Here is a 22,580-nt window from a genome sequence, read left to right as displayed (position 1 = left end):
TTTTTTTAAGGGAGAAAATTTTAGATGACAGGAACAAAAAAATAAAATAAAATCACCCTTGCCCTTATTCACAGCTACTCAAAACAAACCCACCCACTGAACAGAATTTATCCACTGATAGTAAATGACTGGTTCACTTAAATTAAAAAAAAAAACAACTAGAGAATGTTACAGAGGTTTTTCAAAGCTGAATTTAGCTGTTAAGCATGTGAGCAGTAGTTGTACCAAGGAAAAGAACTGTGGTTTCCTTAGAATGGAAGTTGGAAAGAAACTTTTTTCTTCTTTAATTTTTTTTTTCCTTTAGTGCATTTACGGTATTTTATTTATTCACACGGCTTGCCCCATGATCAAACAACTTTTCTTTGTTGTATGTTTATATCTCTAGGATTGTTTCATGCCCTTCCCTTCTTTAATGTTTCCCGTATGTTTAATTTAAATCATTTGCCTTTTATCTTTCTCAGGATCTCAAGCTCTTTGTCTCTTTTCTAACCTTTGTACTCTTCTTGCTGCACCCAATTTTAAAAAAAAGAAATTGAAATGAGCTTTTCTTCTAAGTGCAAAGCTAAGATACTTCTGTATCTTAAACCCAGCCAACCTGCATCAAGCAAATGGTGATTCCATTTTGCTTTTGATTCCAGTGAACCTTAATTGACGTGTGGTCACTCCCAGGTATCTTTGGGTGTTGGTTATTTGATCAGTAAGTAATACTGTGCTTTTGGCCCAACTCCCAGGAAGAGAAGGGGTCACAGCCAGGGAGAACATAAGAACTGCTGGCACTATGTTTCCTCATATTTTGGGTCTCAGGGTTCGGGTAGAAAGGAACTTCTGTGCACTTGGGAGCAGAGTGTAGCACAAATCCTTTCAGCATTTCTGCAACCAGAAGCCATGCAAATGTTTTTGCAAATCCACTTGTGGTCTTGCTGGCAGTTTTTGAAAACAACCCTCTTTGTGAGGCGGTGATGTTGACATTGATTTTCTATTCACTGTCCTGCCCCAAAGCGAGCACACTGTTTTCTATATAACTGGGTAGGCACACTCTTCTCTACCTAACACTGAGAGCAGCCTCAGTGTGTCTCAGTTCTTGCATAAAGTGATTTCTGTTATTACTGCTTTGGGATCATTTGTGTGTCAATTCCAGCCCTCTTGACTCTCATTCCCGTCCCTAGTACAAGGAAGACCAGAGTTTGTTACCCGCTCTTTGCAGGGCTGGGAGCGGCTGTGGTTTGGCTTTGGAAGCTCTGTAACAGGTTCCTCCAGCAGATCCCTAGCTGGGACTGTTTTGGCTGAACGAGAATTTCTGTGAGGTTATTTTTAACCTGAGTGTCTTTATTGTGTTGAGAGGCACCTTTGCCACAAAGGAAAACCATCATCTATCTGGTCCCAAAAGAATTTTGAATGAGAAGCCTGCCCTTACTGAAGACCAGGGTGTGGGGCTCTGGCCTTGAAATTGGCCGTTGAGGAGTCCTTTGAAGGTAGAGGCCCAGTGTCGCCGGGTGGCTCCAACCCTTTGGCCTCTCCACTTCACTGAGGCCTCTTACGACACCCATTGTCTTTGCAGGAGTCAATCCTACCTGTGCCTAAAACGCCCCTGTTGAGAGCAGCAATCTCTGTTCCCGAGCCAAGGTAATACTTCATCCGTCTTGCCACATGGAACCTAAAAGGCAGTTCCAGGCACTGCATTTGAAACCTTGCTATCAGAGAACGGCTCCCTTGACACACTTTCACAGAGTGGGGAATCCATTTTGTTTGTCTTCCATGGCCTCCACGGAAGCTGCTGTGGGTTTCCAAACCCACCAGGACAGATCTGGACTCCATGACTCTCTTTGGCCAAGTTTTTCATCTGTTACACGGGGATCATGGTACCTCCCCAATTCTACAATTCCTTTGAAAACAAATGAAACAAAGCACGTAACAGAGTGCTTGGCACATAGTAGGTGTCAAGAAAAGCAGTGCTCCTTCCTTGCTCCCCGACCACTGTGGGCCACACCTCTAGATGACGTGGGTTGCCTTTTTGATGCTGTACTATATTTCACAGAATACAATGAGCAATGGGTAACAATCACAGAAACTTTCTTGGATTTTCTATGGAGTTGTGAACTTTAAGCTGGTGTGACCCACCCTGGCCTCATAATCACATCAGATATGGTTAACTTGTGTTTTGTTTTCAATTTTAGTGATTCCGGCAGACGAAAGTTACTACTGGAAGGAGCACATGGAATTCTACAGAGATCTCTAGTTAGATTACAGCTTTCCAATTTCTGTGGGCATTTCCCCGCATTTTCTGGAGATCGCCTTTCTCCTTTACCTACTTGTTTCTGATTTTTAAGCCAATGCTTTGACTTTTTTTCCCTCCATAAACAGAGGCCTGTATCTTGGGTAGAAGGCAAGGGGTATTAGGAAAGTGGTCCCCTAAGTGCCGAGTCTATGCACCTTTGCATACAAGATAACCCACTAGAAAGCAGATATTAAAACTTCTATTTACATTTATCTTAATATTAAAACCTAGGAAGAAATTAAGCTCTTCAAATATTTACTCTTTGGATGGACACCAGTGCCCTTATGCAGTCTGATTGCCAGAAGGTTGTGGTTCACAAATGATCATGTTTATTTGAGTAATTTAAAATATTTAAATGCCTAGACTCATTTGATTGTTTTTCCCAGAACTTTTGTGGGTGATCAAAACCTTTGCTACATACAGGCTTGCTGGGGAGGGGCTGACGGTAGAGAGCCGCCCAGGGCTGGACTGGGAGCTGGAAGACTCGAGTTCTAGTCCTGGTTCTCCTGCCAAGTAGCTTGCACCGTGGACACGTACAACTTCTCTGGGCCTCAGACTCCTCATCTGTACAGTAAGAGCTTTGGACTGGTTGATGAATAGGCAAGGCCCCTTCCAGCTATAACATGTTCGGATTCAGAATGTAAATGTAGAAGTATTATGCCCCTTTCTTACCCCTCTTCCTTTGTAGTTTGTTTCAATCCCTTCCCTTTTTTTGCCTGTAAGGCATCAGTCCGTGACTCAAGTGGTCCTTACTGTAGTTCATGACAGGCTTCCTTTTTAGTTGGTTAAATTCCCAATGTGTCTTCTCTGGCAATGACTGTCTTTCTTCTACTCTGCCATAGTAGATCCCTATTCCTAGGGACTCCTGGGATTCTAATGTCTCACATATTATGTAATTATGCATCGCTTGAGCATCGTGAAACTGTAAGAGTTCCATATTTCTTTACTGAATCTTGCCTCTGCCAATATCTTCTTATCAGCCAGATTTGAGATGACAGTATTCTTTCTTAAAACATCAGATATGCAATCAGAGCACTGGTTCTGGCTACCAGCATTCCCAGGTCACTTTTTATTATTAATAACTTTACTTAACACTTAGGGTAGGCCAGACAGTATAATAAAACCTCTCCATGCATGATCTTATTGAATGCCCTCAAAAGCCCTGAATGGTAGATACTGTTATTATCTCCATTTTACAGAAAAAGAAACTGAGGCTTAAAGATTGGAATCCTCGCAATGCCATTTTTATGGAATGTCCTTGAAACATGTAGCTTCCTTAGAAGTCTTTCCAATTGTAGGAGTACTAAAACCTCTATCCATTTAGAACCCCTTCCCCACAGAGAGAAGAAACTACTCTGTTTCTCTCTCTCTGCCTAACCTCTCTTTACCTTCCTTTCCAATTTCTGTTTTTTTAAAAATCTGTATTTGCTAGCAGTTGAACGTTAGTAAGGATTCATGCTGGTCAGCGGAAGGCAAAGTCTACCTGTTGGTGGCCTCCCCGCAAACAGGAAGAGCACAATAACTAGGGTCCTGGATAAGTTCCCAGTGAAGCTGTGCTGATCTCCCAAATTGTTTTGTTTGTTTATTTTTTGTTTTTGTTCTTTTGCAAATTCATCCACAGAACTTGCTTTTTGAACTGAGGAGGGTGGGTGCACAGCAGGTACGTGGTAAGAGCCCCTTGGAAATTCTGTAGGCACCCAAAACATAAATACGAGATATTCGTGTCTCTGCTCCTTGCTGCGCAGGCGCCCATGCCTATCCACACCCTTGCGGCCCGGTGCTGGCCTTCCGCAGTTCAGCTGTGGTTTCTGAGAGAGAAGCTGATAACAGGAGACATACTTGCTCAAGTGTGAAGGTTTGGGTCATGAGAAGAAATGGCTAGGTGGGTCCTGTGTCCTCCACCAGGTGATGAAAGGGGTGAGAGGCTGGACCCAGTGTTTATCTTCGCACATGGAGCTGTCCTGAGCCTGCAGGACTCTTGGGGACACCCACCCGCAGTGCCATTTAGGGGTGCTCTGGTGGCTTCTCCCCCTGAGATGTGCACACAGAACCCTCCTCTCTGCCTCCCTGACAGCCAGCCTCTCTGTGGCCCCAGATCTCTCTGGATTTGGTGAACATGTCTGGTTTGTACCCTAAAAGCTCCTAGACAAACGCCTTATGGCTCCATTTTGCCCCTAGAGGAACGTGGCATCTCCGTGCTGCAGATCAGGCCAGATCAAGCAAGCAAAGGGTCTAGCTGTGCCCACGCCAAAACCAGGAGAAGGTGCTGAAGGCATTTCTCAGTTCTGTATTTCTTTGTTCGTTGTTGGCTAGTGACTGTGGTGCTTGGGGGACGCCCCTCGCCCCTGCGCTCGGCTTCTATCCTGGACTTAGTATCCCCCATGGCTAATCCACGACAAAGGCTGCCTGTTCCCCCAAGACACCCCTGATCAGACCCCTGATCACACTCCCTTCTCCCCACCTAGCACATTCTGAAGCACGCATCCTGAGTTTTCTCCTTCAGATATGCCCAAACAGTTCATTTTTCAGAAAAAGTAAATTACACTTAAAAAAACATCAAATGAGTTGATTCTCGTGTTGTCATACCTCCAATATTTTGTGTGATATAAATAATACATGTTTTGTAATCAGTGCAGAAAGATGCTATGAATGATAGCGAGTCCTGGAAGACTGTTTTTAATTAGGTTGATATCAATTCTGCTGCAGTCTGCTAAGTCTTTACATATTTTTCTTTTTCCACAGAACAGTGTTTAAATTAGAATTTCTTCCATAGTACAGAGGAATAGCTCATTTTAAGTGGCAAGGAATTGCTCTATTATCTCCCTGTTTCTATTTCCATTTCAGTTAATAATATGAATAAGAACCATCAGTGCCGGTGTTTCCAGCTGGTCTGCATCATTACTTTGGCTTCTTAATTCAATTAAAGAAATTTACTGAAGAGCTACCATTGCTTCAGGGACTGTAATTTTCAAACCAAAAATTATGACACATAGTCTGATAGGATTTTGTTTTCTTGGTTTATGAATCTATTAATGAAAGTCCTGTCAGTAGAGGTGCAAAAACTAAATCACATTTACATGTAAACTTAATAGACAACCTGAATTGTGAAGAATTAAATTCCATGAAACTGACCTTGCCAAGGTCACAGAGCTTATACTTGAACCCAAGTCTGTTGATTGTAATAAACTGCTGGATTAGCAAGAAGAATGGTATCCCCCAACCTTTGTACTTGAAAACAGGAGTGACGACAGGGAGGTCCCTGAAGGGACTGATAAATGCTTGACATGTTGTCAAACTAGCAGAGCTGCAGCTGAAAAGACAGAGACTGACATCAGTGTGACTCTTCGTCATTTGTTTGATTAAAATATAAATAGAGGCAGAAGTAAAATGAGCATTTGTCATATAATGGGATTTCACCCATTTGATTCATTTTATTTTGTAGCTTGAAATGTCCTCACCCTGTGGTCAAAATTAGCCTGTTTTCCTTACCTGGCTGACAGTGGACAGTTAAGAGAAGGAGAATTGTCTTTAAGGGCAACATCTCTTCCCTTTGATCTTCTGGGCTGGGGGCATTAGGAAAGCTTTAGAAACTTCTTTCTTCCTTGGGGCAGACTCTGGACCCAGGACCCCCATTTACCCCACTGACAGCTGCCACAGTGACATACATCTGGTCCTGAGATGAGCCAAAGCCACTGGGAATTCATTGGCCCAACTAGTACTGATTGAGCCACGACCGTGTGCCAGGCACTGCCCTGCAGGCTGGGGACTCGGCAGGGAGTAGACGTACTCCCAAGGCCACGTAGGGCCAGGCTGCTTGCTCTGTGGGCTCCTAGATGCTGGGCTTTGCACACGGTACCCTATGTACCAATAATAAAAGTATCTGCTTCATGCTGTTGTGCCGAAAAAAAAAGTTGATACGTGGCAATTACTAAACATGCAATAAAGCAATTACTGTTATCTCTAGCCTTATTGCTGTTTCCCACATCCACTTACTTATTACAAGACGCAGTAGGTATAATGATTAAGTGCAAAGATTTGAGAGCCAATTGGCCTCAATTTGAAGCCCAGCTTCTGGGGTTGGGCAAGTTGGTTAACTTCTCTGTGCTTCATTTTTCCTGCCTGGTAAGGTTGTGAGGATTAAATAAATTATCATGTATAAAATGTTGCGAACAGTGCTGGTATGTAATGAGAATTAGCTGTTGTACAAGAAGAATATTCTCCCCCGGGGAGAGAGCCACTACCCTAGATTTCCTAAAGATTGAGAGGAAGAAGGATAGACCAGGGCTGATAATACTTGCAGAAAGTGCTTCCCTAGAGAGAAAGAATAAATTGCAGGTGCCCAAGAGAGAATTTCCTCGTCAGCCTCAGGACAAGCCCTCACCCAGGGGACCGATAAAATGTCCCATGTGTGGCTGTTTTCTGAGGCGAGGGGACTAGAGGAGGACCCTGGGGATCCCTGATGGAAAGTGCAGGGGATTTGGGATATGAATTCAGAGCAGTTTCTACTTGTGAAAACGAAACCTAGCCTCTCATCTGCTACCGAAAGGGGAATCTAGTCTTGCCAGGTGAGATTTTTCCACGGCAGAGAAAAATACATCTGGGAAATAGAAGTCATTTAAATTCTCTATGGCTAGACTTGAAATTGGTGGGAATGGGCCCAGTAGAGAGGGGCAGCAGGCCTCCACGTGTGGGATATGGCACCAAGGTGCACGGTAAGGTCAGTGTGTCTGACCCCATGTTGTGTATTTTAAATTGTTTATCTTCATTATTATTATTTTTTAAATAAATTTATTTATTTATTTTATTTTTGGCTGCTTTGGGTCTTTGTTGCTGCGCTCGGGCTTTCTCTAGTTGCAGCGAGCAGGGGGCTACTCTTCGTTGCGGTGCGCGGACCTCTCACTGCGGTGGCTTCTCTTGTTGCGGAGCACAGGCTCTAGGCATATGGGCTTCAATAGTTGTGGCATGTGGGCTCCGTAGTTGTGGCTCGTGGGCTCTAGAGCGCAGGCTCAGTAGTTGTGGCGCATGGGCCTAGTTGCTCCATGGCATGTGTGATCTTCCTGGAACAGGGCTCAAACCCATGTCTCCTGCATTGGCAGGCAGATTCTTAACCACTGCGTCACCAGGGAAGCCCTATCTTCATTATTTAACACACTGAAGAAATAAAACTGGTGATTTTATGGAGATAGTTGTTTAGGATTTAGCCAAATTAAAAAGGACAGTTTATATAAAAATGTGACGCATAGGGCTGGTGCAACTTGGATATAGAAGAGTTGTAAAAGTTGTTGAAAATGAGGTTTAGGAAATGTTGGAGTACAGTGTATGCACATGAAGGCCAGAGCTCAGTGTAATCCACTGGGGAGGACATGTCATCTGTGGGGCAGCAGTGAGGGAAGGGGATCTCCTGCTTCAATGGTCTTAATACTGAAGGAATTTTTAGATTGAAAGAGGTCCAAATGGAACATGCCTTTACAAATCGAAGAGGAGATTACCTTGCTTTGCAAACTTGTGGTCTGGTGTGGGCAGCTTGATGGGAGCTGCTTGTCAGCCAGGACACTCACCCTCATCCTGTTTGGGACGGCGGTTGAGGGTGGGGGGGTGGCGGGTGGAGGCAACAGCTACAAACATTATCACAGCAAAGCCTCCAGAACTGGGCAATCATCAACCTCACCAGTAAAACCACTGTACAGTTCCTGAAGTGACATTAATACATGGTACAATGCTTCCAGAATAACCGAAAGCTTTATAATATCTTTTCTGATATTAAACCAGTGACTTCACATTTGTAAAGTGCACAGAAGGGGGGCCTGGCTCTTTGGAAGTGTTTCATGCCACAATTTATCAAGCCTAAGATGCTACTGGTTATGAGTTAAGCTGTGACACAGCATTGGTTATAAGACATGTCCTAGTTTCACATTGTTAGAAGTATGAAAAAAATGCATCTTAGAATTGATGGAATGTGTTAACTGTTCATTTATAACATCTTAGCTTTGAACTGTTCATTGATATAAAAAACCATCCTTTTGGGAGCCACATTTCAGTCAGAGTAAGTGAAAGAAAGGGAGTTTCTTTTCCTGCTAGGGGCCCATTGTTATTTAAAGAAGAGTTTACTATAGCTGCAAGCTGGGGTGAACAAAGCTGACATGGAATAACAAGAGAATATGGGGAAAATGTCATTTATACATATATTTCATTGTACAAAGTATTTGATCTAATTTCTTTTTCACTGAAAGTAACTGTATATGTGTGTGCACATTTTATAAATATTTACTCAGCAGAGAAATAAAACCATACAGAAAGTACACTTAGATAAATAACGGCATCATTTTAACAACTGTATTGTCACATAGAGATATCATTTTATATAAGTAATATCACATATGCAATTAAAACCAAATTTGGGCTCCTTACTATCTCTTGCGTTTTTTTTCCCCCAAACCTTTTTTCCTTCCCCCACTCAATTAGTCCAGCTAGTGTTGGCAGCCTGGTGGTGTGTACCATCCACACTTTGCCCCCAGATCATGTCATCATGTAAAACCAACTCTACCCCTAGAGGGATTGGGGGTTGATATGGTTGTCCCTTGGGGGCAATGTAATATCAAGAACCTCCTTCTCCTGAGCAGGCTGCTGAGAGGCCCGGAGAGCATCAGAGAAGCTGAGTGATTTGTGGGAGACCCTGAGGATCTTGCTGGGAGGGCTGGTCTTTGAGAGCTGCCCATGACTTTTCTGGGATCAAGCTGGTCACAGATACAGCCATGCGGCCCGAGACAGTCCCAGTTGATGCCTCTTGCTCCAGCTTTATTATTAACAACATCCCCTTCTGCACGCACAGTGTCTTGGTTTGGATGATAAATTAGGTTTGCTCTAGTCACTTCCAGGAAGGGTGACTCTAGCCAACCCTGGCTTAGAAACCACTGGATCTAGTGATCCTGGAGCCAGTGTCTACACTTGGCCTTGATAATGGTATCGGAAGTGAGCTGTGGTGTAGCAGAAAGAGCAAAGAAAAGGAAGTCAGAAGTCCTGATGACAAGTCTCAGCGCTGGCCCTTTGTCACAGGGATTAACTGAGGCCATGTATATGGAAATGCTACACAAATATTCAACTTTTGATCAGGTCACATGTACCTCACGTGAGTGAGACCAATGAACACATCCTCTGCATTCACTGAGCCTCCTGTGCTCCTACTTTGTGTGCCAGCCCCCCATGTACTTTCCCATCCCCAGCCCCTCCGAGTAGAGGCAACTTGGTACATTATAATCCCAGGCCTCACTTTACCCATTTGTAAAATAGTGACAGTGCGATTGTAATATTCATGTCTTGCAGGTGTTGTGAGAATTCAGTGAGATGTAAAGCTTCGGTGTATATTATGGTTTCAGTAAAAGTCAGTTCCATTTACTTTAAAGGTTGAGGGGAATAGGGGTGTTTGTGGGCTCCTGACTGCCCACTCCCACTCCTACCCCCCACCCTCTTCCAGAAACACCCCTTCCTTGCACTCTGTTCACTGCAGTTCAGCACCCACAAATGCTTGCTTCAGACATCCATCTTCACACCACCAAAATAGCAGGGGCGTCTAAGTTCCATAAAGTTGAAACACCTTGCAAGCCCAATTCTGGCTTACTATGCCTGGCACATAGACAAACAAATATATTTTTTTTCCATCGTTTGCAATGGAAGTGTTTCATTCCAGTCAAACAGCAGAACTGTGAAAGGTAGAATACCCAGACTGTCTATTAAAAGATGAACGTCTAACAGACAGTTCCAAGCCTTTCCTGTTATGACTCACTGGGACAGAAAATCCCATTAAAAAATAAGCTCAGCTCGTCAGACCAGAGCATTACCCATTGTCCATTGTAGACAATAAGAATATGGTTTATCTGCCTTTTGCGGTGATACGCTTATAACATTGGGGACATTTTAGTCCCAGGTTTTCTGGAAATCGTCACCCCCAGAAAATGCTTGATAGTATTGGCATCATATTCAACATTTCTATTTATTTTTAAATTTTACTAACACATTCATATGGTTTAAAACAGCAATAAAAAAGTAAACTGTGCAGCAAAGTTTAAAATGGAGAGTAAAAGTCACCTTTCTCCCCAAACCCCAGGCCTTCTCCCCAATGGAACCTTGTGTATCTTTCAAGAAAACAATTATAACACGTCTTTTATTTTTTTAATTTTTAAATTTTTTTAAAGATTTTTTAAAAAATAAAATTTATTTATTTATTTTTGGCTGCTTTGGGTCTTCATTGCTGCACATGGCTTTCTCTAGTTGTGGCGAGCGGGGGCTACTCTCTGTTGCGGTGCTTGGGCTTCTCACTGCGGTGGCTTCTCTTGTTGTGGACCACAGGCTCTAGGCGGGCGGGCTTCAGTAGTTGTGGCACGTGGGCTCAGTAGTTGTGGCTCGCAGGCTCTAGAGCGCAGGCTCAGTAGTTGTGGCGCACAGGCTTAGTTGCTCCGCGGCATGTGGGATCTTCCGGGACCAGGGCTCAAACCCGTGTCCCCTGCATTGGCAGGCGGATTCTCAGACACTGTGCCACCAGGGAATCCCTAAATATTTTTTTTGATGTCCATTTTTTAAAAAAAGTCTTTTATTGAATTTGTTACAATATTGCTTCTGTTTTATGTTTTGGTTTTTTGGCTGCGAGGCATGTGGGATCTTAGCTCCCTGACCAGGGATTGAACCCACACCCCCTTCATTGGAAGCCGAAGTCTTAACCACTGGACCGCCAGGGACATCCCAACACATATCTTTTTAAAAATTTAGGCAAGTGCAGTCCTTGAATACTAAATCCACGTATTGACTGCTATTTTCATGAAACTGGGGATCTTGAAGATCTTCCAAGTCAGCACAGGCAGATTCCTTTCAATGACCGTGTGGAACACCTACAGGGAGTGCCATGTTCTAATCGGTCTCTAATCCATATGTCCAGTTTTCCTCATTACAGACTTTGTTACAGTGAGCAACCTTCTACATACATCTTGGCATGCTTGGTAGATCTTGAGGTAAATTCCTAAAAATAAAATGGCTGGATCAAAGAGGGTATGCATTTTATTTTTATTTAGTTTAGTTAACAGTTTATATATTGGTCTGTGTGACTGAAGTTTTTTTTTTTTTAATATTTATTTATTTATTTGGCTGTGCAGGGTCTTAGTTGCGGCACGTGGGATCTTTAGTTGCGGCATGTGGGATCTAGTTCCCTGAGCAGGAATCGAACCTGGGCCCCCTGCCTTGGGAGCTTGGAGTCTTAACCACTGGACCACCAGGGAAGTCCCATGACTGAAGTGTTTGTTTGTTTGTTTGTTTGTTTGTTTTCTGTACGCGGGCCTCTCACTGTTGTGGCCTCTCCCGTTGTGGAGCACAGGCTCCGGACGCGCAGGCTCAGCGGCCATGGCTCACGGGCCCAGCCGCTCCGCGGCATGTGGGATCTTTCCGGACCGGGGCACGAACCCATGTCCCCTGCATCGGCAGGCGGACTCTCAACCACTGCGCCACCAGGGAAGCCCGGGTGACCGAAGTTTTGATCCCTATTTCAACATGACTCTCTAAAGATACTGTGCTGTGTATTCTTTCTACAAGAGGGTAAGGGCGTTTATGGCCACCCCTTCCCCAGGCCCTGCCCAACACTGAGCCTGTTGTATTTACCCAGCACATATGATGGCCTCCCTTTCCTGGGCGTCTGAAGGGCATATAAGGAAGTGTAGTTACTCAGTATATGGTCGTCTCCTCTCTCCGGTATGAACCAAGGAAGGAAAATGCTCAGAGACACCAGTGAGAGTGTGTGCAGAGCCCTGGCTGTGGGCGGGACTGCCCTGGGGCCCTCTCCGTGGGAGTGGAGGTTGGCTTTCAGGAGACAACAGTGCCTGCTTTCGTGCGCTGACTCACCTTTGCTCACCCTAGTCCCCACCCTGCTAAACACACCAGTTCATGACACTTCTCCTTTTAAAATCAGTGACCGGGGGGGCTTCCCTGGTGGCGCAGTGGTTGAGAGTCCGCCTGCCGATGCAGGGGACATGGGTTCGTGCCCTGGTCCGGGAGGATCCCACATGCCGCGGAGTGGCTGGGCCCGTGAGCCATGGCCGCTGAGCCCGCACGTCCGGATCCTGTGCTCCGCAACGGGAGAGGCCACAACAGTGAGAGGCCTGCGTACCGCCAAAAAAAATAATTAAAAAAATAATAAAATCAGTGACCGGGTTCTTCCCCAACGTGAGTTACTCCTGTGTCTTGGTGCCACCTCTTAAATGTGAGGAGTACACCGGGCCATTAAGTGGGTGTGGGCATACCCCACGTTTTAGAACTTGCATGTGAATCCATGCTTTTTAATCAACTGTTTCATCATTAGGAAGTAACTGTGGACCAGAGAAAGTCTGCACTCAATGTTTACCTAGTGAGAAGTATCTCTTTCATAATTTGTAATCATTATCAGGGCTAAGAGTAACTTTTTATCATCATCATCATTATCATTATTATTAATATTATTATCATTTCTTAGCTGGCACATTAACAGCCATTTTCTGTCCTCTGTACGGCGTTACTTCACTTACCAAGAACTGTTGGGAAATGAAATACCTCGCTGAGTGCCCCTACTTGTTTAAAATGTTACCATTTTTTGGTGGGGAAACTAAAAGGAGTTACCCCATCCAAAAAGCCCACAGAAGAGAAGGAAGTGGAGTCTCACTGAGGTGTTAGCCTGGTAAACTGGACTTTTGTCATCTGAGGAAAATGTACCTCCTCACACAAATGGGAAAGTCCCCGTCCCTCGGGTCGTCTTCCCAGCAGGCGTGGCAGCCCATCCTGCCCCTACCCTCCCAGTCAGGGGCAGGAGGAAGAAGCAAAGAAGTCCAGGTTATTTGCCCCAGGAACACCATTCTTGTCCACACAATTCTAGGACAGTAGTTTATGGTCTGAAGGCAACTTTCAGCTTCTGCTTCCGAGGACATTGTCTAGGGCAGCGGTCCCCAGGCTTTTTGGTGCCAGGGACCGGTTTCCGTGGAAGACAATTTTTCCAAGGGGGGAGGGGTATGGTGGGGAGGGGTGGGGGAGGGGGAGAGGCTGCTGGGGGGGAGGGGGAGGGAGGGGGATGGTGGGGAAGGGGGGATGGTTCAGGTGGTAATGCAAGCATGGGGAGCGGCAGATGAAGCTTCGCTCGCTCACCTGCTGCTCGCCTCCTGCTATGCGACCCCGTACTGGTCTGCCGCCCCCCGGGGGTTGGGGACCCTGGTCTAGGGTTGTAAGGTGATAACTGTTTCCCACTGTGTTCCCCACTTAATCTCTATCAGTGTCTGTGTTCCAAGTCACACTATGATCAAACACTGTGGTCCCCTATAGAAAAACAAAAAACAGTTGTTCTTTTTCACTGTGGGGAACTTTGAAGCTTCCCTGGGTTGGGATGAGAGCCTCTGCATCGTTGTTTCGTTTCCAGCTTCCCGGATCCGGTTCTCACTCTCCGCTAGAACTGCCCAGCCCAGCCCTGTCCCAGCTTTCATCTACCTACGGGTGGGTTCTATGGATTGCCAAGGACAGGTCAGCTTTCCCCAAAAGGCTCTAAGGTGCTCCCAGCATCCCTAACTATTTTCCCTCCTGCCCTTTACCGCATCTGAATTTCGGGGGGCGGGGAAGGGGGGATGGAGAAGGGGGAGGAGAAAAGCATAGTAAGGGTGGGGGGTCAATAAAGACAGAAGCTACAATTAGAAGACCTTGGGCGATTTACTTTTTTTTCTTTTTTTTTTAATCAGCAACATAGAAATAATACATAGTATGGGAGATGATTGTGAAGATTGAATGAGTTCACATATATAACTATAATAGCCTGGGAGGAAGTGGGGGAGAGAGAGAGATTTGTGACCAAATTGGTTATAGGAAATATGTCAGATGAAAAATACCTCCAGTGTTTTAGTCTTTGATGCTAAGAGAAGGTGGCCATTAACAAAGATTGTATAGTCTTCCCTTTGTATCCACAGGGGATTGGTTCCAGGACCGCTGTGGATACCAAAATCCCTGGATGCTCAAGTCCCTTGTATAAAATGGCATCGTACAGTCGGCCCTTCTTATCTGCGATCTACGGTTGGGAATCCACGGATGCAGAACCCGTGGATACGGAGGATCCTCCAACTGTTTGTCTTTTTAGTGATGAATTCAGTTATGTCTTTTTAGTGATGAATTCAGTTAAATGGCATTCTGTTGCCATTTAAACGTAACATGTGGAAATATCCAGTAAGTCACTAGGGAGAAAATGTGAAGAACCTGTGATGTTTGAATGAGTTCATAATCATAGAGACTTTGGTTCGCATCTTGCCTTTGCTACTTACTGAATGGGGCGTCTGTTTCCTTGCATGTAGCATGGGAATGTTAACCCCTCTCTCATAGGGTTGTTTGGAAGAGCAAAAAAGCAATTGCCTCAAATCAAATGGCTCATTGCCTTGCTTATAGTAACTGTCAGGTATCCTATTGGTTCCTTACCCTCTTGTAGAAGTCTGGAGACCCAGCCGGGGACTTTTTTGTGTGGAGGGATATTTGAGACGATGAGAATCAGTGAACTCCACGAGGAGCCCTGTTGCACTGGGGAGTAACTGCTGTTAGGAAGAAGACACTACCTTTGAGATGGGACAGACAGTAATGTATCACACTGCAGTGAGAGAGAGAGAAAAGACAGTTGGATTGGGCACCGAGATGGACTTGGGTTACCTTGAGAAGGCATTTCTGTGGATCAGTACAAACACATACACTATGACACAGAGCCCGTCCATTTCTTGTCCTTTGCACATGTTAAATAACAGCTTATTAGTAGCCCTTCTGTTTTGTTCAACTGCTTACATTTTTAAAGAGAAAATAATATTTTTGCCCTCTTTTAAGTAGGTAGATATTTATTGGGGTTAAAAAGAAACAAACGGGGCTTCCCTGGTGGCACAGTGGTTGAGAGTCCGCCTGCCGATGCAGGGGACACGGGTTTGTGCCCCGGTCCAGGAAGATCCCACATGCCACGGAGCGGCTGGGCCCGTGAGCCATGGCCGCTGAGCCTGCGCGTCCGGAGCCTGTGCTCCGCAACGGGAGAGGCCACAGCGGTGAGAGGCCCGCGTAACGCAAAAAAAAAAAAAAAAAAAAAAGAAACAAACGAACACACCTACTGGCTAGTTACTCCAGAACCCTAGTTTTCTATGCAGAGTAATTTTTGCGGGTGCCCAGAAAGAATATTCAAGCTGGGAAAGCAGGGAGGGTGAAGGAGGGGAGGAGTCTCCAGGAATCTTTTTCTGGTTGGAAATAGACAGTGGACCTTCCATTGAGATCCAGTGAGTCATGCTGTGGCCAGTGCTTTCTGTTTTGCCGCAAGAATAAGGAGGAGTGGTGAGGTGTGAGGTAATTTTGGAACTGACTGAGGAACTGATGCTGCGTGTGGTTCTGAGAAAGTCCAATTTATCACATAAACAGTTTCCCTCTGTAAGGCAGCCTGGGTGGCAAGCTTTCCAGAAAGGGTGGCTCCTTTCTGGAGCTTGAACCCATCGCACTATGTTTTTCCTATGGTGGCCCCTTCCTTGGCTGGTTTTTTAATAATTGCTTTCCCAGAGCTTCTTAGATTTTGCCATTTCAAAGGGCACATGTCTCCTGCAGGGAAAGCATTAAACATTTTTTTAAAGTGAAAATTAAAATGTTACTTATCTTGTTTCCTTCCACCTTCCCCTTTTCTCAGAGAGCCTATTGCCTTTTCTCATCCTAGTTTTGACATTTGAGCAGGTGGCCTTTCTAGATACCCTAATTCAGAAATTTTTTCTCCTTTGTCCAAACTCCTCTCAAAAGTAAACTCCTGAGGAGGGAGAGGAGCCAGTCTTGCTTGGTTCAGTGCCCACCACGCTTGTCCAGCGTGTGTCATGTCCAGTAGGATGCACGGAGAGCTTGAAGGGTAGGGAGAGTTTTCTAATATCTTGCCATGTATTATTTGTCATTATTTCATATGTATTGGCTTTTTTTTTTTTTTTTTTTTTTGCACCGTGAGTGTAAATTATAATGAATATCCTTCCGTGTCTAGTCTTGTCTGGTAAATTCAAAATATTTTAGGTCCACTTCACATGGCACCTTCTCCAGGAAGTGATTTCTGTCTCTCTTGGGGCAAAGGAGTCTCCACCCACTGGGGAACACCCATTTTACATGTGTTTACATGTTGACTGTTGCTAACGCACAAATTATGAATCATTTGGTGGCTATCTCTCATGTCCTTCAGGAGACCATGAGCTCCCCAAATGCAGCCACAATGGGGCTCCCATCTGCCCTTAGCTCCAGGATTTGGCACGTAGTCCAACACATGGGGGATCCCACTGCAAAAATGCCAAGTGATAGGAAGCCCTGTGGGCCACAGGGTGCTCAGAGGCCACCCGTGGTGTTAAGCTGTAAATCCAGTAAGCAGACAAGGGCTCTACCTATCCAAGGAAGCTGTGAGATCAGATGAGGTTCTTCTGTCTGTCGCATGTTCTGTGATCATGTTTAGGCCGTCCTGTCCATTTCCTTGTTAATATTAGCAGTGATCAGTCATCAAAATGTAGCTTATCTTTTGAATGTGGAAGGCCAGTATTACATCGACAGTGGTAAGTTCATGGATGGAAAGCAATTCAGATGGCTTGAGAAATTATGACAATGTGACCTAGCCATTGTGGAATACATATTCTTTCCACTTCTGAGTTCTGTCAGATAATTTGCAAGACAAGTCTAGAAAGTTTCTGTTTCATTGCTTAGTTTACCGGTCAATTCTACAAAACAATAAGGTTGAAGGAATTATCCAAGCCCATTGATCATTTACTGTGCTGTACTCTGGATACCGCTTGGTGCTTTACATGTTGTTTTATTTAATCCTTACAGCAACTCTATGAACTGGGTCTTATTTCTCCCATTTTTACAAAGAGAGAAAAGCCTAAGTGACACAAAACCTTAGATCACTTTTCCCCACTTCACTTAGGTGGCAAAGCGGAAATCTGAATCCAGATCTATTGATAGCAAGATCTTTGTTTGCTTTGCTCATTCTCATTTGATATAAGGAATATTCGGGAACTCAGTGACATTTTTTGTTTCCCTCCAGGAGAAAATAAAGCATCCTCATAATTGTGTGTTTTCTGTTTGCAGGGAAGCAAAGGTGCCTACCGGTACCACTGGCAGAGCCACAATGTCAAGCACAGTGGCGTGGATGACATGGTGCTGCTCTCCAAGATCACAGAGAATGCCATCGTGGAGAATCTAAAGAAGAGATACATGGATGACTACATTTTTGTATCCTTTATTGGTTTCTTTGGACATTTCTAAGTGAGATGACATGTCCATCCTTGTATAAGAGATCTGTCTGAAATTCTGAACTGACACTATATGCTCAAGTCATTTTCACCATTGCAGAATGTGGTTTTGTACTTTTTGTCCCTTGGTTCAGGCTATAGGAAGGGCAGAGATGGTGCCAAAGTTTTCCCCTGGCATTTCACAAAAGCAAGATGGCGCCAGGGACTTCCCTGGCAGTTAAGACTCCGCGCTTCCACTGCAGGGGTCACGGGTTCCATCCCTGGTCAGGGAAGTAAGATCCCGCATGCCGCGCTGTGTGGCCAGAAAAAAAAAAGATGCAGCCAGTATTTCTCTATTTCAGTCAATGGCACTGTACCTTTGACATGCTCTAGCCACGCACGTGGTGTCTAAAACCTGTGCTCTTCCTAGAGAACGTCCTGGTCTGCAGAATTCTTTCGATAGCGCTCCCTAATTGCAAAGCAGAGACAGTTAAGTCCAGACTTAAAAGGTTTAAAAAAGATTGCCTCATGCAAAAAATATGCCATTTTGCCAGTTTTTCTGCATTCTTACGTTTACGAAAAGAAACATGAGAGACAAGTGAAGATCAACTGTTGAAAATGTCTGATATTCTTTTTTTTTTTTGCGGTATGTGGACCTCTCACTGTTGTGGCCTCTCCCATTGCGGAGCACAGGCTCCGGACGCGCAGGCTCAGCAGCCATGGCTCACAGGCCCAGCCACCCCTCGGCATGTGGGATCTTCCCGGACCGGGGCACGAACCCGTGTCCCCTGCATCGGCAGGCGGACTCTCAACCACTGCGCCACCAGGGAAGCCCGAAAAAGTCTGATGTTCTTGAATTGTTCTTTATGTTTCAATTTTAGCTTGCCAGATACCATTTTTTGGGTAGGACTTTAAAAAATTCAGAATGGAAATTTGATTCAAATGTGTGTTGACTTCATTGTAAACAGAGAACTGTGATAGTTGCTTAAGTTCCTACAGGATTCAGGAGTTCTGTTTGGTGCAACTATGTAAAGTTCTTTTAATAGAATTATTGTGGAGTTGGTCATAGATAAGCAAGGGTCTGTGAAAATCTATATAGTAGTACCAGAAAGTTTAACCATGATGCTCTTGGTGGCTTCTGAAGGTATGGTATTCTGGATGATCACTAAAAGCGGAGTCTTTGCAACTATTGTAACATACATTTTAGATTTTAACCCCCAAACCTTGGGAAGGTAAAGTTTTCACATTTGTAGCTTCTGTTTATTATTTATACCACTCCTTTGACTCTTAGGTAAAAGCACCCATAGCAATGCAGTAGTACTTTTGCAGGGACTGCCTGATCCATCATTGGTGAGGAGGGAGTTCAACTCACCAGGTGTTAATACTAATAGACATTATTCCAAGGCACTTGGACAGTTCTAACCAATACTGTGCTGTTTCTTGTTTACCACAGGAAAAATTTCCAAATATCTGGGTAGTTAAATCCCTAAGCCTCTGCTTTTAAGCATTAATAGATATATTTGGATTCATTAGCCACATTATAATAGCATCTTGATCAGGTGTGGAAGCCCACTGCCTAAAGACAAAATCCCACCCACCACAGGATTTTATTGGAATGTAGCCATGCTTGTTGGTTTACTTACTGTATGTGGCTGCTTTTATGCTACCATGGCAGAGTTGAGTATTTGCAACAGACCCTATGATGCGCAAAGCCTAAACTATTCTCTGATCCTTTACAGAAAACATTTGTTGACTCCTAGATACCTGCACAGAGCTTCCTTTAATTGTATGAAAGCAGTTTTATTCAGTTGTAAGTTTTCATTTTATTTGGTCAAAAAATTGAAATATGCTCACTTTATCTGGGCTTATCATCATTAAAAGATTTTAATCACTTTTATGTGCAAGACCTATGGCACATGGAAACTGGCCGATGACGGATCAGAAAGAGTTGGGATGAATCTGGACAGCCTGGCTTCAAGCTTTAATCTGCATGAGCTTGGTGACCTTACACAAGTTTTGTGATCTGTGTTCCTTGATTTCCTCACCTGTAAAATGGGAGTGATGATAAAACCTCCCACATGAGGCTGTTATAGGGTAAAATGAAATAATGCTGTGAGTACAAAGTAAGCATTAGTTATTATTATCATATGCTAAGGCAAGTGTATAAGTTCCTCCCATATTTCTGAATTATGTTCCAAAACTTCAATGATAAAGTTGTGTATTGGACATTCAAATACATTTTACAATAGAAGCTTTTATTTATTTATTTTGTTAAAAAAATTTTTTTAATTAATTAATTTTATTTTATTTATTTTTGGCTGCGTTGGGTCTTCGTTGCTGCATGTGGGCTTTTCTCTAGTTGCCGCGAGTGGGGGCTACTCTTCGTTGCAGCGCACGGGCTTCTCACTGCGGTGGCTTCTCTTGTTGCGGAGCATGGGCTCTAGGTGCGCAGGCTTCAGTAGTTGTGGCATTCAGGCTCAGTAGTTGTGGCTTGAGAGCTCTAGAGCACAGGCTCATTAGTTGTGGTTCACGGGCTTAGTTGCTCCACGGCATGTGGGAATTTCCAGGACCAGGGCTCGAACCCGTGTCCCCTGCATTGGCAGGCGGATTCTTAGCCACTGTGCCACCAGGGAAGCCCCATAGAAGCTTTTAAATGGAGGATTGGTTTATTGACAAGCCCATAAAAGACTCATTTCCAATGGATGTAGTTGAACTCATTATTCGGAATGTTCTTAGAACGTGGGCTCAGCTTATTACATTATTTACATAGGCATGGGTTTTTTTTGGTTTTTTTTTTTAATTTATTTTTGGCTGCTTTGGGTCTTCGTTGCTGCGTGCAGGCTTTCTCTGGTTGCAGCGAGTGGGAGCTACTCTTCGTTGCGGAGTGTGGGCTTCTCATTGTGGTGGCTTCTCTTGTTGCGGAGCACAAGCTCTAGGTGCATGGGCTTCAGTAGTTGTGGCACACAGGCTCAGTATTTGTGGCTCACGGGCTCTAGAGTGCAGGCTCAGTAGCTGTGGCGCACGGGCTTAGTTGCTCCACAGCATGTGGGATCTTCCCGGACCAGGGCTTGAACCCGTGTCCCCTGCGTTGGCAGGCAGATTCTTAACCACTGTGCCACTAGGGAAGCCCTATAGGCATGGTTTTTGATCAGCTGGGTAAGAAAAGAAGAAAATATCAGTGGTTATCAGCAGCCAGTCCGTCATCAACCTAGACAGACTCTTCCCCCTACAGATCGTTTACCCCTAAAATACTAGAAACTCCTAAGAACAGGGACTATGTCTTCTATACCTTTTGAAAAGCAAAGTTTAAAAACTACTTTAAAGCAATATGTGTTCAATTAACACTATTTACAAAATGCAGTTAACTAGAAAGGAGAACATTAAAATCCCCTGCTATCCCACCATATAAGTTTTGTTCCTATTAACGTGTTGTATATTTTTCAGTTTAATCACATATAAACATATCTCTACATACATGTGCTTTCTTGTTAATTTTAGCCAAAAAATGGCATCATCCTGCATTGTTTATTTCTTAGTTTCCTGCATAATTCTTGGCATGGTGCATTATATGAGATGTTCACTGAAAATTTGTTGACTATGAAGACTCGCTTTTTATACTCAGACAGCAGAATTTTAAAATGACTCACACAGAGGGGGCTGATTCCCAGCCTTTGAATTAATGTCTTTGAATCAATGACTGACTAATCATGTGTTCTTCCAAGGGAATGAGTTAGTTGACCACTAATAGACTTCGTGTTGTAGAAACCTCTGCCCACTCAGTATATGAGAAACTCGGCATCAGCGTGCTTTCCGGCAATAGCACAGAGCAGCTTTCAGCTTTGAGGAAGCTTGATGGCTCTGTTGGATGTTTATGAAATGATACCAAGGGTCTAACTGTGAATCTTTTCCTCTGATAAGTGATAAAAGCCTCCTTTATAAGTTCAGTGCCAAGGGAATGTTATTATGATAGAGTAGCATTATTTTGAATGAGTTTTTCCCCCTCTCCTAAGCTTAATAATTAAGACAAGAAGAGATTCGCCTTTAGGTTAAGTTATAAAATTGCTCATTTTACCTATTCTACATCTAATAGCAGCACATTGTTTCGTACTGAAGGTCAGCATTTGGAACAATCAAGTGTTAACGCATTCAGGCTGACTGCACATTTCTTTGTTCCACATTAGAAAAAAAAATCTACTTGGAAAATGCGAACATTGTTAATCAACAAAAACCCATTTTTTTCAACTATTTATCCTAAGACCAGGAAGGTTTCATTTACTATCTATTTTTCCTGAGTGTTTCCACACTTCTTACAATTACATTCTAAAATATAGGAGGGAAACCTTGCAGTATTTTCTCTCTGCTTGGTGAGATATCATTTATAGCCACTTGGCTGACAAAAATAGTTCCTGTACAAAGCACTCCATGCTTATTTGGTCCAACTTTCTCCAAACTTATTTTTCCTCAAAGACCACATGCTCAAGTGTGCTTGGCATTTTCAGCCCTTGAATTAGGAGTTGAGACACTTGTGCCAGACCAACCGGAGCTCAGGGCAGCGCCATTGATTGGAATGAGGTTTGACCCTTGGCCGTCAGTTCATGTTGGGGGGCAGCCACTGCAGTGAGATGAACGTGAGTCTGGTGTCTGGAGCCAGCGGCTCAAGTTCCAGCTCCGTCGTCTCCACATATGTGACTTCACGCAAATCACCTCACCTCCCTGCCTCACCTCAGTGATGAGTCCAGGCAGGTCGACTAGATCAGTGTGGGCAGTTTGGGGGAATTCACTGGCTATTTAAATGTTGTTTTTTTTAAAAAAAACATTAAACTCTTAACCTTGCCTTATAAGACCATTAAAAACAAGTTTACAGAAGCTGCACTACCATCACATTTCATAAAAGAAAGAATATTTTAACACCCCAAAAGTAGAAAGGAAATAGTGTAAGAATAAAGGAGGGTCCTTTATACTGAATACATTGGGCTTTATAAAAAATTCAGGGCACTGTTTCTCTTTTTGTCATTCTTGCTGCAGATTGATGAAAGTACAAGGATCCACAGAGTAGTATTTGG

The 22,580-nt window shown here is 44.0% G+C and overlaps 1 protein-coding gene across 1 annotated transcript in view; it reads left to right on the top strand.

Moving 5' to 3' along the window:
• Nucleotides 1-13,403: 13,403 nt before the first annotated feature.
• The window catches only part of MYO1E (myosin IE), a gene marked incomplete at its 5' end in the record, with an annotated part of 121,888 nt that continues 112,711 nt past the window's right edge, over nt 13,404-22,580 (top strand). Inside the window, 3 exons of the mRNA XM_079699078.1 lie at nt 13,404-13,499; nt 13,723-13,818; nt 17,375-17,518. Of these exons, the coding sequence (XP_079555204.1) occupies nt 13,404-13,499; nt 13,723-13,818; nt 17,375-17,518 (336 nt within the window). The remainder of the gene's footprint in view (nt 13,500-13,722; nt 13,819-17,374; nt 17,519-22,580) is intronic.

This window comes from Hyperoodon ampullatus (genome assembly GCF_949752795.1).
Source record: "Hyperoodon ampullatus genome assembly, chromosome: 3".
In the NCBI taxonomy this organism is placed as follows: Eukaryota; Metazoa; Chordata; class Mammalia; order Artiodactyla; family Ziphiidae; genus Hyperoodon; species Hyperoodon ampullatus.
Note: the sequence above shows the minus strand (reverse complement) of the source record. Positions and strands in the feature narration are given on the sequence as shown.